This window comes from Conger conger, chromosome 3 (genome assembly GCF_963514075.1).
Source record: "Conger conger chromosome 3, fConCon1.1, whole genome shotgun sequence".
Taxonomy (NCBI): Eukaryota; Metazoa; Chordata; class Actinopteri; order Anguilliformes; family Congridae; genus Conger; species Conger conger.
Window position 1 is genome coordinate 21,870,466 of NC_083762.1, and position 13,961 is coordinate 21,884,426.

Below are 13,961 nucleotides of genomic sequence, written 5' to 3' on the forward strand. Positions count from 1 at the left end.
TTATTTATTTATTTATTTATTTTATTTTATTTTATTTTTATTATTATTTATTACCTCACATTAGCTGTAGTCACAGTCAGATACACTCACCGAGCACTTTATTAGGAAAATTTTTACTTTATTACACCTACTTATTCATGTGATTATCTAATCAGCCAATTGTGTGGCAGCAGTGCAATACATACAGTCATGTAGATACGGGTCAGGAGCTTCAATTAATGTTCACATCAACCATCAGAATGGGGAAAAAATGTGATTTAAGTGACTTTGACCGTGGAATGATTGTTGGTGGCTTACAAGGTGGTTTGAGTATCTCATAAACAGCTGATCTCCTGGGATTTTCACGCACTCCAGCCTGTAGAGTTTGCAAAGATTGGTGAAAAAAAAACTAAATTAAATTACACACATTAGTGGTATAGAGCATCTCTGAACACATCAACTCCTAATACCTAATAAAGTGTATAGTCTCTGCCTAGATCTATCTTCACAAGTTAATTTTCTGTAGTTAACTTACAATTCTGAATTAAGGAAATTCTGAGTCAGTTTATTTCAGCTATTTATTTCCTTATTAAAAGATTTTGGTTTCAATAATATGTATAATATATAGTATAATATGTAGTAAATTATAATGAGTGCAGGGAATGTATTGGCACACTCACTTATTCAAATCTCTCCTGTTGAATTGCAGATTAATACTGGCATTAAATGATGAAATTCTGATATAAGGCTATAAACCCATACCTGTAACATTAAACAAAAACAACATCTCTAAACTTAAACCCTCATGTATATTTTCTATGTCCCTCCATGAACTACTGTGTCTATTCAAACACTATGGGGATTGACACGCCACAAATTACAGTCTTGTAAAATGTGCTCTCTTATTCTCATGTTAGTGGGTCATAACAAAAAATAATTATGCAAACAAAGAAAGCAATAAGCCATCACTTAAAATATATCTAGCCACTGTGGACAGATAGCTTTTATGGTGAGCGTGTATTGTGAAAGGATTTTATGACATTGGAGCAATCGCTTTTGACAAAATAAATGACAGGCCTGGGAAAGTGGTAATGACGTAGACATTTGTTCTAGTTGATTTGAGTTCTTTTCTGGTGTTGAGGAAACTTTTAATGTCTTTGAACTGTGCCATTCAGCTCTACACAAAATGAATAATCACCACTGTCTGTGACATTATGTGCCTGTAGGACAACACTAATGGGCAAAAAATAGGGCCAGAGCAAAGGATTCCAACAAACACAAGAAGCTTTCAGCATATCCAATATAAAGCTCTGCTTCAGTGTCATCTGTTTACCTGGATATTGAAGTGGGAAGGATCGCAATGAAGCCAGCGCACACACACAAACGTGACACCTTACAGCCAGGAAAGAGACTGCCAAACAGAGAGCCAGCCAAGCAGGGGAATGGCACTTTGGCACGGGCGAATTAGGTCAGCATGCCACGGGAAAGCCCAGCGATTACATTTCATACCTGTTTCCTGTCTCTTTACCAAAGACCCGCAGTAATCCGGGTCTGGCAGCGGGAAACCCTGTGGCTCGTTACTGGGTCTCCAGTGGGCAAGCGCACGCCTAAGGCCCCTCTCACTCTCCACTAAGATTCAACCATCACACAGGTGTCTCGGGTTGATGAAGTCCCCTCTTACTGAAATCGAGGAAAGGCCTCTATAAGATCATCTCCTGTGAAGTGTGAAGAAACACACTGAAACATCTTCAGTGACTGTGGGTATGGGTTATTATAGGGTACTTACGAGAGTGGGTTTCTTCAGAACAGCCAATTATACCATCTATCAAGCTGGAGCAATAAGAATGCCCTTATATATGAAACTTTTTTTTTTCTCATTTTTTCCCAGGACACTCCCGTCTATTTCCCTAAAATTGCGTGGCTGCCAAATCCTGAGGGGTACTGTGTAGGGACTCTCAGCAGTGCCCATTTGAGAGATGAGGACAGAGAAAAAGTCCATTGGCACATGCGGAGGGCACATTTGCTCTCTTTAATAATGCATGTGTTGGATACATGTGACCTGCAGTATTTACATTCGGCAAGGTCAGAACATGTGTTGGGATACAGAAGCCTGCACGCAGAAATCCCCACACTCACACCTTTTAAACAGTGTGTACGTATCGCAGCAAAAACACCAGGAGATGGAATTCAGAGAAGTGTGAGAAACAATGGCATATTCAGTCCGTGAATAAATGTGGCATAACTGAATAACCAGAAATGTCACTGAACATTCACGACACTCTGAACCATATTATTGCACAATTTAGACTATATCATTATCTAGGTAAATGACATGTCCTATAGGTTTGATGAATGGGTCTCAATTAAAGTAATTTCAAATCAACTTTATGGCCGTCTGGTATTTGAATGGGGGCAACATTGTATAGGGGTGACATTAGCTTTGGAGGTAAGAGTGGTTGTCTGGCAGTTGGAAGATTGCCAGTTTGATCCCCCGCCCTGGGTGTGTCGAAGTGTCCCCGAGCCAGACCCTTAACCCCCAATTGCTCCCAACAAGTTGATTTGTTCCTTCCATGGCAGCCTAACGCTGTTGGTGTGTGTATGTGTGTGTGTGTGTGCATGTGTGAATGAAAGGCATCAGTTATAATGCACTATATAAATGCAGTCTATTTACCGTTTAAATGGTTAATCCAGTGTACTGCCTAATAAATCAGGTAACTGCATTGTTTTTGGGACACTAATCACCATACCATCATTCAGTATCACAGACATGTACTGAATCTGCTCTTCTCTGGTAACAAGTATACTCAGTCATCCTCTGGGTAACAATGGCTAACCCATGGCTTCCCCCATACCTCCGGCAGAGAGCAAAGGGTCCACAGGCTGGAGGAAGAGATAGAGCCAAAATCACTGCAATATGCAAGAAAATGAATAAATAAAATCGGCACAGACATGAATAGTCAGAATTTTAATCCTGTTGAGACAGGTGAAGACATTTATCAAAGCCTTGTTTATCTGATGGATAATGATTTCTTTCATTGCAATAAGTTTTCCGATGAATTTCTGAGGAAAAAATATCTGGTGCTTTTGTGCATTTTATTTATTTAAGAGAACACATTAAGTTTCATGAAATATACATTGCTTGGCTCATTTGAGGGTATTGGATTTGGGAACTGCAAAATGTAGGAAGTATATAGAATGATGATTAAGTGTAGACTGCGATCAGCATTTGGTTGATTGATTTTGCATTTGATTCCAGACAGAAATGTGCATATTTTATAGTATGTTATTCCATATCTCCATTGAGATTTTTTCCCTCAATTACTCTTACATATTTATTTTTGTTAAATAGATCATTCTCATTCTCATTACAACATATTATAGTAAAGGTCCTCACAATGTAAAAGTATTTTGAAGTAAAATATGTAATATAAATCATACTTTTTTTAATTTCAGTAATCAACCCGTATGAACGAATTCAATGAATCATGAATAATTATTTGCAACTCAAAAAAAAAATCCATCATTCCAAGTAATGAAATTACTCATTAAAAACCTAAGTGTAATACAAATTTGCCTACACAATTTTTTGAATCATACGAACATCCTGGTCTATTACTCCAAAAGAAAAGTCAGCTAGAATGATTCATTTAAATTAGTGAGACACATTGTAAGAGTTTAAACAGGACTGGGGATATAAATATGGAGAGAAAGATATGAATTCTCATATGCACTGAGCCACAATATGTGTGTACCAATAGTCAAGGATTTCCAGGTAACCAAGAATCATACTTCCGTTTAGGAGCTGAAGGCAAGCAGATTTGCGACATAAATCATTTTCTTATCTCCTCGTGTTGTAGTGTAGCTTCCTATAACCTGCAGATTAGCCTGACTTGCGAAACTCAAACATCACTTTCTGTGCCTAAACAGTTTGTACAGTAACTGCTGAAGACTTCTGCTGCTCTTTTGTGCTTGTTGAGCTGTGAAATCATTCAGAAATATATTTTCAATTTGAAGAGGAAGAGGTCTTCATGGGCTTTAAGGGTTTAGTGTCCCCACCACAGCTGAAGAGCACTTTCAAGTTCCACCCACTTGAGTTGGCTTATGTTCTAGTGAGCGAATCATCCTTCACATGGCTGTATGTACTGTTGACCTTCTCCCTGGCGACGTGCAAGGTTAGCTTTGCCAAGAGGACAAAGCAAGGTGCTCCAGATGGTCTCGGAACAGAATTGTTCTTTGTGAAAACATTTTATTGTTGTTTATACCGTAAGATATATGCTATCTCATACACTGGTCAATGTGAGGATGTAATATGGAGAACATTCTGGAGAATTAAATGGGTTACAAATCAATGCTTTCACTGTCTGTAAATTGGAACTCATAATTAAGCTACCAAGCCCCTTGATTCTCCATTCTGATAAAGTAAAAAAAAAGAAATTGTTCATCCAGAGCAGTTGTGCCATTATTCGTTCCTTATCAGTAATTGAGCTTATCAGGTAGATCACACTCCAAAGCTCAGCTGCGGGACTAGCATAAGCATCTCAAAATCTTGATCTTCCCTTTCAAGGTCAACAAGACAGGAAGATTCATTACTTTGCCATTTTTGTCTGAGGGAATGTAATCTCTTGGACAGTATCCATGATTTTTAATTATCCCCAGCACAGGCAAACCAAGCATTGTGCTCCTTGCAGTAATCTTCGGTACTTAAAATTGAATAGCCAGTATTGATACATACACATTTTGTGAGGTACTGTACAAGTACATTTTCTTTGTGGTTGTTGAAGATTAAGGGTCCATCCGGACACAAAAGAGAAGCACACATTTGTTAAAAATCTTTAGATTTCATGAAACATATTTATCCAAAAACATGTATCGGAAGACATAATCATCCTTATTAGTCCTGGCACACAAGAAAAAATATGTTTTGCATTATAAGGGTGAATGGCGTTATAAAAGTACATGACACAAAACATAACCTGAAATGGTCATTTCAAATTAGCATTAACTTCAATGCAGCATTTGTATATGTTGATGTGATTTTGTGAACTGCTTGCATTTTCCACAGAGTAATTAAAATTATCTTCTCGTGCTCTGTCAAAAAAAAGTCTGTTCTTTTCTCTCTTTACAAACAATTGTTGTGGTATATCACTTCCAGCACAGTGGTGATGGAAGAGAGAAGCTTCATGAGCCAGAGAATGGGAGCCAGAAGTCTTTGTTCTTCATAGAAACGCAATTATTATTGCTTCAAAGCAGTGAGTCATTGACAGCACATCATAACTCCATCAAAATGGAACGCCACAATGTTTCCCTCTGCCTTCAGTATGGCAAGGGTGGGACCTCTATATGCCCTACAAGAGAGAAAATACAGAAACATGTCAATCAAATTGCCCCTGTGCTCTGGAATTTGACAGTGTGGTGACTTTGACATCTGAAATTGGTCCCCAAGTGATGCACCAAAAGAATACCGACATAACTGTTGCCATTTGAAAGGAAAGACAGAACTTTTAGAATGTGACAAATCAGTAGATTTCACTTGAGCTGTAAACATTCACATCAGGTTTGTGCCTCCAGCAATTTTGGAACATTATGATGTCGGTTCAACCCTCAGAATATAAATACTGAAACTTAGGAAACATGTTAGGCAGAATGGTTTAGACAGGATACATTTTTAATAAAGATTTCCATTTAATGGTTGAGTAATGATGCATGTGTGCAGTAAAGCAAGCTGTTGGTATTGGGAAATGTGGGCCTCATACAAGAACCACTCATACAAACAGATTTGTTCTTTATTCGCACTTTAATCAAAACATATTTTTAGGAGGAATAAGAAAAAGTTTATCAACGGTCTGCCATATTGTTATGCTTTAGCAAAACCATTGAACCGCGGTTTACTCAGTCAATTGCCGACTACATGCTAGACTATGTCCCTTGTTCCTTTTCATCCTGTCTATCTGACGGAACTCCCCTACATTACATTGTTGGCATTTGGCAGACGCTCTTATCCAGAGCAACATACACCAAAGTGCATACACATAACTAGGAACAAGTGCGCTGAAAGACCCTAGAGGGAAGTACAATTTCAAGTGCTAAGAGTACAATAAAGATAAGGACTAGGGCCTATTTCATTAATCTGACAATTAATTATATTTATATATAAAACAGTTTTTATACGGCAATGAAATAGAACAGTACCAGCCATACAATTGGGTTTTAATGACATTTTTATGAATACATTTTCTGGACACATTTAGCCTAATATGGTATTTTTGGGACATCTATTCTGCTAATTCACAATTCTCATGGATGCTTGCTCATTTAACAACAGGTGGGGATTCATTGTGTTTATGTGGTCCTTTAGGACAGTTTTCTGACTTTAGGAGCATTTGTTGAATCTAACGTGGCATACTTGTACGATGGGCTCATATTTTAGAGAAATGTACGATAAGAAAATGAATGTTCTTGCATGAGGCCCATTGATCTTAAATGTTCAAATATAGTATGAATAGTGTCACCACTATTCATACTATATTTGGTCAGTCACTAATGACGTGACTGACCAAATGATCCCATCAGTCTGTCCTGACCATCTGTCTCTCTGCCTTTCTGCCTCGACAGAGCTCCCCAGTCCCCACGCCCATTTCACCTTCAGGCCCCTGCCGCCGCCCCCGCCCCCTCCTCACGCCTGCACTTGCGCCCGGCCTGCCCCCCACGCCCCCCACGTGCCGGAGGGCCTGCACCGGAACACCCTGCCCGCCCGCAGCCAGAGCAGCCAGGCCGCCGATCCGGGCGGGGCGCCCACCGACTGCGCGCAGCTCCACAATAGCTGGGTGCTCAACAGCAACATCCCCCTGGAAACCAGGTGAGCTCCCGCCGCAGACCGCCCGCCGCCGTTATCGACGGAAGCGCAGGAGTCCGTCACCCGGGGTCATGAGACCTCGCTGTCATTTTAACCCGTCTCCTGGCTGGAGGGGGGGGGAAATGTCGAGTCGATTTTTAAGCTTTTGTCTCGCTGAATTCCTCCACATGTTGCAGCCTCACACAGTGTGGAGCGACCAGTTTTCTCTGACTGAATGTGCAATGAGTGGGGTGCATCTTGGGCCTTTTCAAGCCTGTCTGCTGGAATTACTCTTCACAGAGACACAAAGTGGTAAATCAATGGTTTGCATTCATAACCAATTCTATACAACAGCTGAATTCTTCCTAACTATGGTTTTGGGTGAGACTGGCACACAGCTAGCCCACCACATAGAAATTATTTATATAGACCAATCAATCAAATTTTATTTTACAAAGAATGTGTCGCAATACACTTCTCAGTCGACTCTGGCCTAAAACCCCCACAAAGCAAGCCAGAGGTGGCAGTGGCAAGGAAAAGCCTCTTGGAAGGCAGGTCAGTTGTAGGAGACTATCCTCTTTTGGCCAGCTCAGGGTGTGGGTTTGCAGGAACAAGGTCAGGAAACATAGTTTGTGAATTATCTAACTTTTATATGAAGCATCTGGAGGCGGTGATCCTGGGTTGCATGCGGTGGTGGGCTGTTGGCAAAAAAAGAAAGATACAGAGGATAGTGGGCAAAATAGAACTCCCACTAGGATTTTCCTGTGGCAGCATAAATACTAGAACAGCGTCAGAGAACCAGCACAGGCACAAGAAAGGCAAGACGTCTAGCTTGAGCATGACAATAACAACCATCAATTTCTCTAAATCCAGTAATGATAAAATGTGCTTGATTTGAGCCATATTAAGAAAGGTGACAAAAAGTCTCTCAGTTCTTTGAACAAAAATTTCGGTTTTATCAGAATTTAGGTGCAGAAAGTGTCTATATCAGCAATACAAGCTTCTAAAGTGCTTCACCTGGCTTCATTGAGATGTATAACTATGTGTCATCCACATAGCAATGAAACTCCACACTATATTTCTTGATGATATTACCAAGGGACACCATATTCAGTATAAAGACAAGTGATCCTAGCACTGTCCCCTGTGGAACGCCATATATCACCTTTGACAGATCAGAAAATCCTTCATTTAGTTGAACAAACTGGTTCCTACCGCTTAAGTATGATTTAAACCAGAGTACTGCCTTTCCACAAAGTCCAATACATCTCTGGAGTTTGTCCAATAGAATATCATGATCAACAGTGTCAAAAACTGTACTTAGACCAAGAAGCGCTAGCCTAGATATAGAATTGTAGTCTGGCGACAGTATTATCATTTACAACCGTGACAAGTGCACTTTCAGTACTATAGTTTGATCTAAATCCTGACCGGAAAGTTTCAAGGCTGTGGCTTGAACTTATATAGGCAAAGATTTCTTTACAATAGCCTTCTGCAGTATTTCTGATAGTAAAGAGGAGTTAGGTGTGTAGTTTTTTTTTCAGATCATCAGGATCAAGGTTAGGTTACGTAAGGCTTAATAACAACCACACATATCCTGTTATCTACGTATCTAGCCTGAGTCTGTTCAAACTCTGCCTTGTGCCATTGTTTATTCATTCATTATTTTAAGTTTTGTTTGTCAAGATATGATATGTGATGTAAAAGTAGCGTACTGATAAATCTCAAGGGTAATTCTATAATTTATATCCATCCATTTTCATATGTTGCTGGAGAAAACCTTATTTCACTTATACTGTATACTGTAATTCACGACATGGCAAACCGACACGTTAACCTGCGTGTCATTTCCTCATCTCTGTCTATCCCAGGCACCTGTACCCATTTTCCTAATGTCAGGAGTGAAATAAATCTTCTGTAAAGAATTCAGGAAGGAAAGGGTGACCTTTATCCCTTTCACTTGAGAACTTAAATCATATTATCCCTTTTGCACGTAAAGAAAGTGTTTCGACTTGTGATTTAATCACACTGTAGTTTAATGACTTCTGTGCTGGTACCTCCTGGAAGCATAGGCGGACGTGACTAAAATGTGGTTGGGGGAGTTGATTGGGAGGAAGGTTGAGATGAATATTCAGTCTGCAGGGACAGTTGCCAGAGGCAGGTGTACGGTTTTTCGGGTGAAATGGAACTGACTCGGGGGCCTCTGGGGACCATTAAATGGACCGCTTCAAGCATTTTCTTTTTTCTTTTTTGCTTTAAGCATCTTGCACACTGTCATGAGTTTTGGGGCCACTGACATTGATAATAAAATATTTCATGGGGAACATGAAAAATGACATGCTCATAATTAATAACTGAATGGTGGAAAAAAAGGTCATATGGTGATATATTGAATGACCCCTCAATGTTCTACCCCAACCATACCGGAGAACAGGGCTGCAGATGAATTGATCAAATGGATATCACAGATTGATTTGAATGGAGCTCCAAAAATATTCTGTCCTGATTAATTAATATGAGGAGTCATTCATTCTTTGTATATCAATCATCATATCTCAGAATATGGAATATTAAGAAAGGTTTTAATGTTTGGTGTTATGCACCATGAATTATTCAATTTCTTTAGATTCTTGTTGCAGATTTATGGAAATACTCTAGGGTATGTGCATATATAAAATGCTAATTCAACGTCTTGGCATTCAGGTGGACGTACTGGTTTGTCTTAAGTGGAGTGTAATGACAATGGAATTGATTATGTTTCAAATCTGAGCATGACATATGTGACACCAAATGCCAATGTTAAGTAGATTGGTCATTTGGAATAGCATTACATGTAAATGATTAATCGAAAAAATAAGTGATAACTTTATCATGACATAGCAGACCACATTTGTCAAATGGTTGGCGATACTTGGTCATCGGTATTTTGCTTACTTATGATAAAATATTTTGGTTTTACACTCAAAAAATGTATTTGTTTTTGGGTTTTTTGGGTTGGGTCTTTTTTGGTTTTTGTAAATAGTTACTATGTAGAGTATATTGTAAGATCTTTTCACACAGCACATAAATGAAATCGTAGAGCAAGGGATAAAAGTACAACATTAATTGTGAAGGGTGTAAGTGATAGGTCACACAACTTTCATGGCTCCCACATCTCTAAATAATGTATGGGTGCTTTGAATTCTTTCAGTCAGCTCTTCCTCTGCGCCATCATTACAGCGTATCACTACAGTCTACTGCGCCATTTGCAGGCCTCAGTTCACTGATCACATCTTTGATGTCTGTTCACTTCCACTCTCCCCTCAACCAATTTTTTTAAATGAGAGAAAACAGCAATTTACAATGATGAATAAATGACAGCTTTATGCATAGGTTAAACGTACTTACAGTTCAATCACAGAGACTCCAGAATTAAAGTTTGAGAGATGACAAAATGCGTTATGCAATAGAATAGTTCTGGCGTTACTTTAAATGACCCCTCTGGTAAGGAGGGGATGCTGATCTGGCTGTGGAGGCTGTGGTGATGAGCCACCCCCCCAGAGGAAGGGCCATCATGTCGGTGGTTGAATGGCGAGGTGAGAGGCCAAGCCGGTGCTGGGGAGGTGGTGGATGCAGTTTTTGTCTGCAGACAGAAGCAGATAATGGCCGTTTTTATACTCTATGTAAATGCTGACGATTGGCTGATTGAGTAATGTGTTGCCATCTTACGTCTCTGTGATCAGACTTTCGTCTCACATTATATTCTGATAAAGATAAACTCTGACATATTCATTTTCAGAGAAGGAATAACCTATATAATTATTCTTATTTTTAAAATGTTGTCAAGAAGAAGGTGCATCACAGCATTATTTGAATAGCTGATGATATGTTAATTGAAATTTGCCATCCTTCACTGGTGTCCTGAGTTCACATGGGAAAGCTAAGCAGCAGATATGATAGCCATCCTAATGATCTCACCTCGGCACCTGGAGTGAAATAACACTCATTTCTGCCTGGATTTCCCAGGGGAAATATGCTTTTTTATAGAAGACCTGATGCTGAACTGTAACATGAAGCTGGTGGCTATTGTCTTGGAAGATCGAGGGACATGACAAATTATGAATAGAAAAACACTTTAGGGTTGGGCGGGGGGGGTGGGCTTATGATAACTTCAAGGAAAATGACAATGAACCTAGTCTGAGTGTTTTATTTATTTTAAAGACAGTTATCAAGTGTCCTTTCCCATTTTACGGATAACTGGAGGGAGTGGTGAGAGAGGGGCGTTGAAATTGCCTGCCCAGACCGTTAAGTACATAGCGTACCACACTCACTAATTTGCACTCAGCACTGTAAGATAAATGCCTTCTGTCCTCACCCATAAGTAATGTGACCTGACTCAATCAATGTGCAGCTATAAGGGCCGCATGAGAACAGAACATTTGTACTTGAAGATACAGTATGTACCTTTTGTAAGCATGCCTCCTGTTGTTGCTAACCCAGCACTCGCAAGCTTCACATACTGAACGTGGAAAATTCCTCGCAGGAGCACGTCTTAAGGCACTGAGTGGGAGGTGTATTGTGAGCCAGCCTTCGCCGGAAATGAAAAGGAAAAGTATTTAGTGTGAAATATGAATTCAAAATGTTACACTAAGTAGTATGTCTTGCGATGCAAGCATATGAGTAATTATGAAAGAAACACAGCTCTTATAGTTCCTTTAAAGGAGCATTTGGTGTTTTGGAGACCATGTTGCTTACAAACACGACAAGTAAATTTCAACCTGTCGTGGTATCTGGTTAGTGGGTGGGAATGCCAGACCTGCAGCTGTTATTTTTAGAAATAGTAAATTTACAGTACTGTTCTGCATCAGACACAAATTTTCATACATTTTCAATGTATAAATACACTCAGTGAGCACTTTATTAGGTATTTATTAGACTTATTTTTTAGACTTCTACTGCTGTAGCCTATCCACTTAGAGTTATGATGCGTTGTGTATTCAGAGATGCTCTTCTGCATACCACTATTGTAATGTGTTGTTATTTGTGTTACTGTCACCTTCCTGTCAGATTTGACCAGTCTGACCATTCTCCTGCGACATCTCTCATTAACAAGGTGTTTATGTCTGCAGAACTGCAGCTTACTGGATTTTTTTTTTTTTTTCACCATTCTCTGCAAACTCTAGGGACTGTTGTGTGTGCAAATCTGCAGTTTCTGAGATACACAAACCACCCTGTCTGCCACCGACAATCATACCACGGACAAAGTCACTTAGATCACATTTTTTCCCGATTCTGATGGTTGATGCGAACATTAACTGAAGCTCCTGACCCGTATCTACATGATTGCATGTATTGCACTGCTGTGCTGCCACACAATTGACTGATTCGATAATTGCATGAATAAGTAGGTGTAAAAATGTAAAGTAAAAATGGGTCCTAATAAACTGCTCGGTGAGTGTACGTAAACATAAGAATATATTTAATGTGTGACTTAAATACAAAATATTAAATGAAAGAAGAAAATAATAATGGTATGGCCGTATGTATCACCTAGTGCTTCCAGGTCCATCGGCTGTCATGATATTTTCATCCTCCATGAATTCGCATCCCTGAGAGTAACAGAGCTCTCTCAGTGTTCATGTTTCATCTTGCAAAGAAGTTCTGCACAATTTTGAGCTGATAGTTGACCTCTGCATATAATCTTGACCTTGTAATACTGGCACAGTTTTGATAGCCTATCAGCTCAGTGATCACTGTCTTGTCCTGATGCAACCTTGCCAGCAATTCCTAAAAGCCTAGAGCTCCTAATTCCCAGCGCAGTGGCATCTCAGGGTGTTATATATTCAAATTAAACAGAATTAAATATTAAAAGCGAATCCCAGGGATGCATCTGTCAATGAGTCTCGCGATTGCCCCTGCTAGCAATTCCCAGAGGCCTCTAATGGCATGAATATGTGCATCACAAACTCAAAGCATTGTTTTTGTAAAAGTTTTGCCAAAGCAATTACACTCCTAGGCAGAACAACTTTATCTATTTAACTGTTTACGATATGTTTAATTTATTTGGAATTGAGCTAACACAGAATTATGCATGTTATGAACGCATGTTAAATCACATCTCTTCACAATGACATCTTTTTTTTCCATTCCTTGTGTCCAACAATGCCGGAATTGTGAAAAGTATCACTGTGTATCTGTGGACATAAATATTAATTTACATCTGGCTTCACAGAAACTGAAAGACCCTTTGAGTGGTATTAAGTGTTCTTTAAAACAAGAAGGAAGAAAGTTACTTTCCAAGAATCGCAGCTGTGAGCAGCTTCAAGGTCTCGGGTGATACGTGAATCAGATTACTTTTTTGTGCACAGGAAGAATGGATGTGTCAATGGCAATGCGGCAATCCGAGCAAAGTGGCCAATACATTTTTGCAGACAGACACGCTTGATCATAACATACTTATTTCAGATATGTTCTATTCATTGCCTCATGCCTCTAGTGCAGCTCTTGTTCCCAACTCCCGGATCGCAGTGGCATTTCTATTAAAGCTTCAACCTGTGGGGAGAAAGGCACAGGTGCACTTAGAGAGATGTGCATTAGCACTTGCTCCGAACAATTGCGCATCAGGTCAACGTGACATCGCAGAAGCCCAGTGATTCATGACACCTGATGTCCATGAAATATTCGTCGGCCTTCATTAACATTTCTTCCAGTTGGCAGAAGGTTTAATTGTGGTTCAGGAGCTATGTCAGTGTTTCAGAGCTACGCGTTAAATGACATGTGTCAATTGCTGTTAACTGTTGTCGGTGGCACCTCCTGATACTTCCGAGGCCAAAATGACAGTTTTGCCTACTCCACTTGTCATCTGTTTTTAATTTATCCTGTGAGCTGCATTTTGGAAGATTGATGCAGTCTATGTAAATATGAGCTGAGCACAGATGAGACAGTGTGACTTTAACTCATAAATACTGAGCATTTCTCTGGTGTTAAAACAAGCAGATATACCAATGCCAAAACAATGAAGAGCAACTTGCAAGTTGCACTCAGTGAGCACTTTATTAGGTATTTATTAGAGTGTTTTAGACTTCTGCTGCTGTAGCCTGTCCAGTTAGAGGTTTGACGTGTTGTGTGTTCAGAGATGCTCTTCTGCATACCACGATTGGAATGTGTGCTT

General features: G+C 39.6%; 1 protein-coding gene across 1 annotated transcript in view; it reads left to right on the top strand.

Moving 5' to 3' along the window:
* LOC133124624 (teneurin-1-like) overlaps window positions 1-13,961 on the top strand; it is a 217,602-nt gene that overhangs the window by 92,342 nt on the left and 111,299 nt on the right. The window contains exon 4 of the mRNA XM_061235984.1: window positions 6,592-6,835. Within this exon, the coding sequence (XP_061091968.1) occupies window positions 6,592-6,835 (244 nt within the window). The remainder of the gene's footprint in view (window positions 1-6,591; window positions 6,836-13,961) is intronic.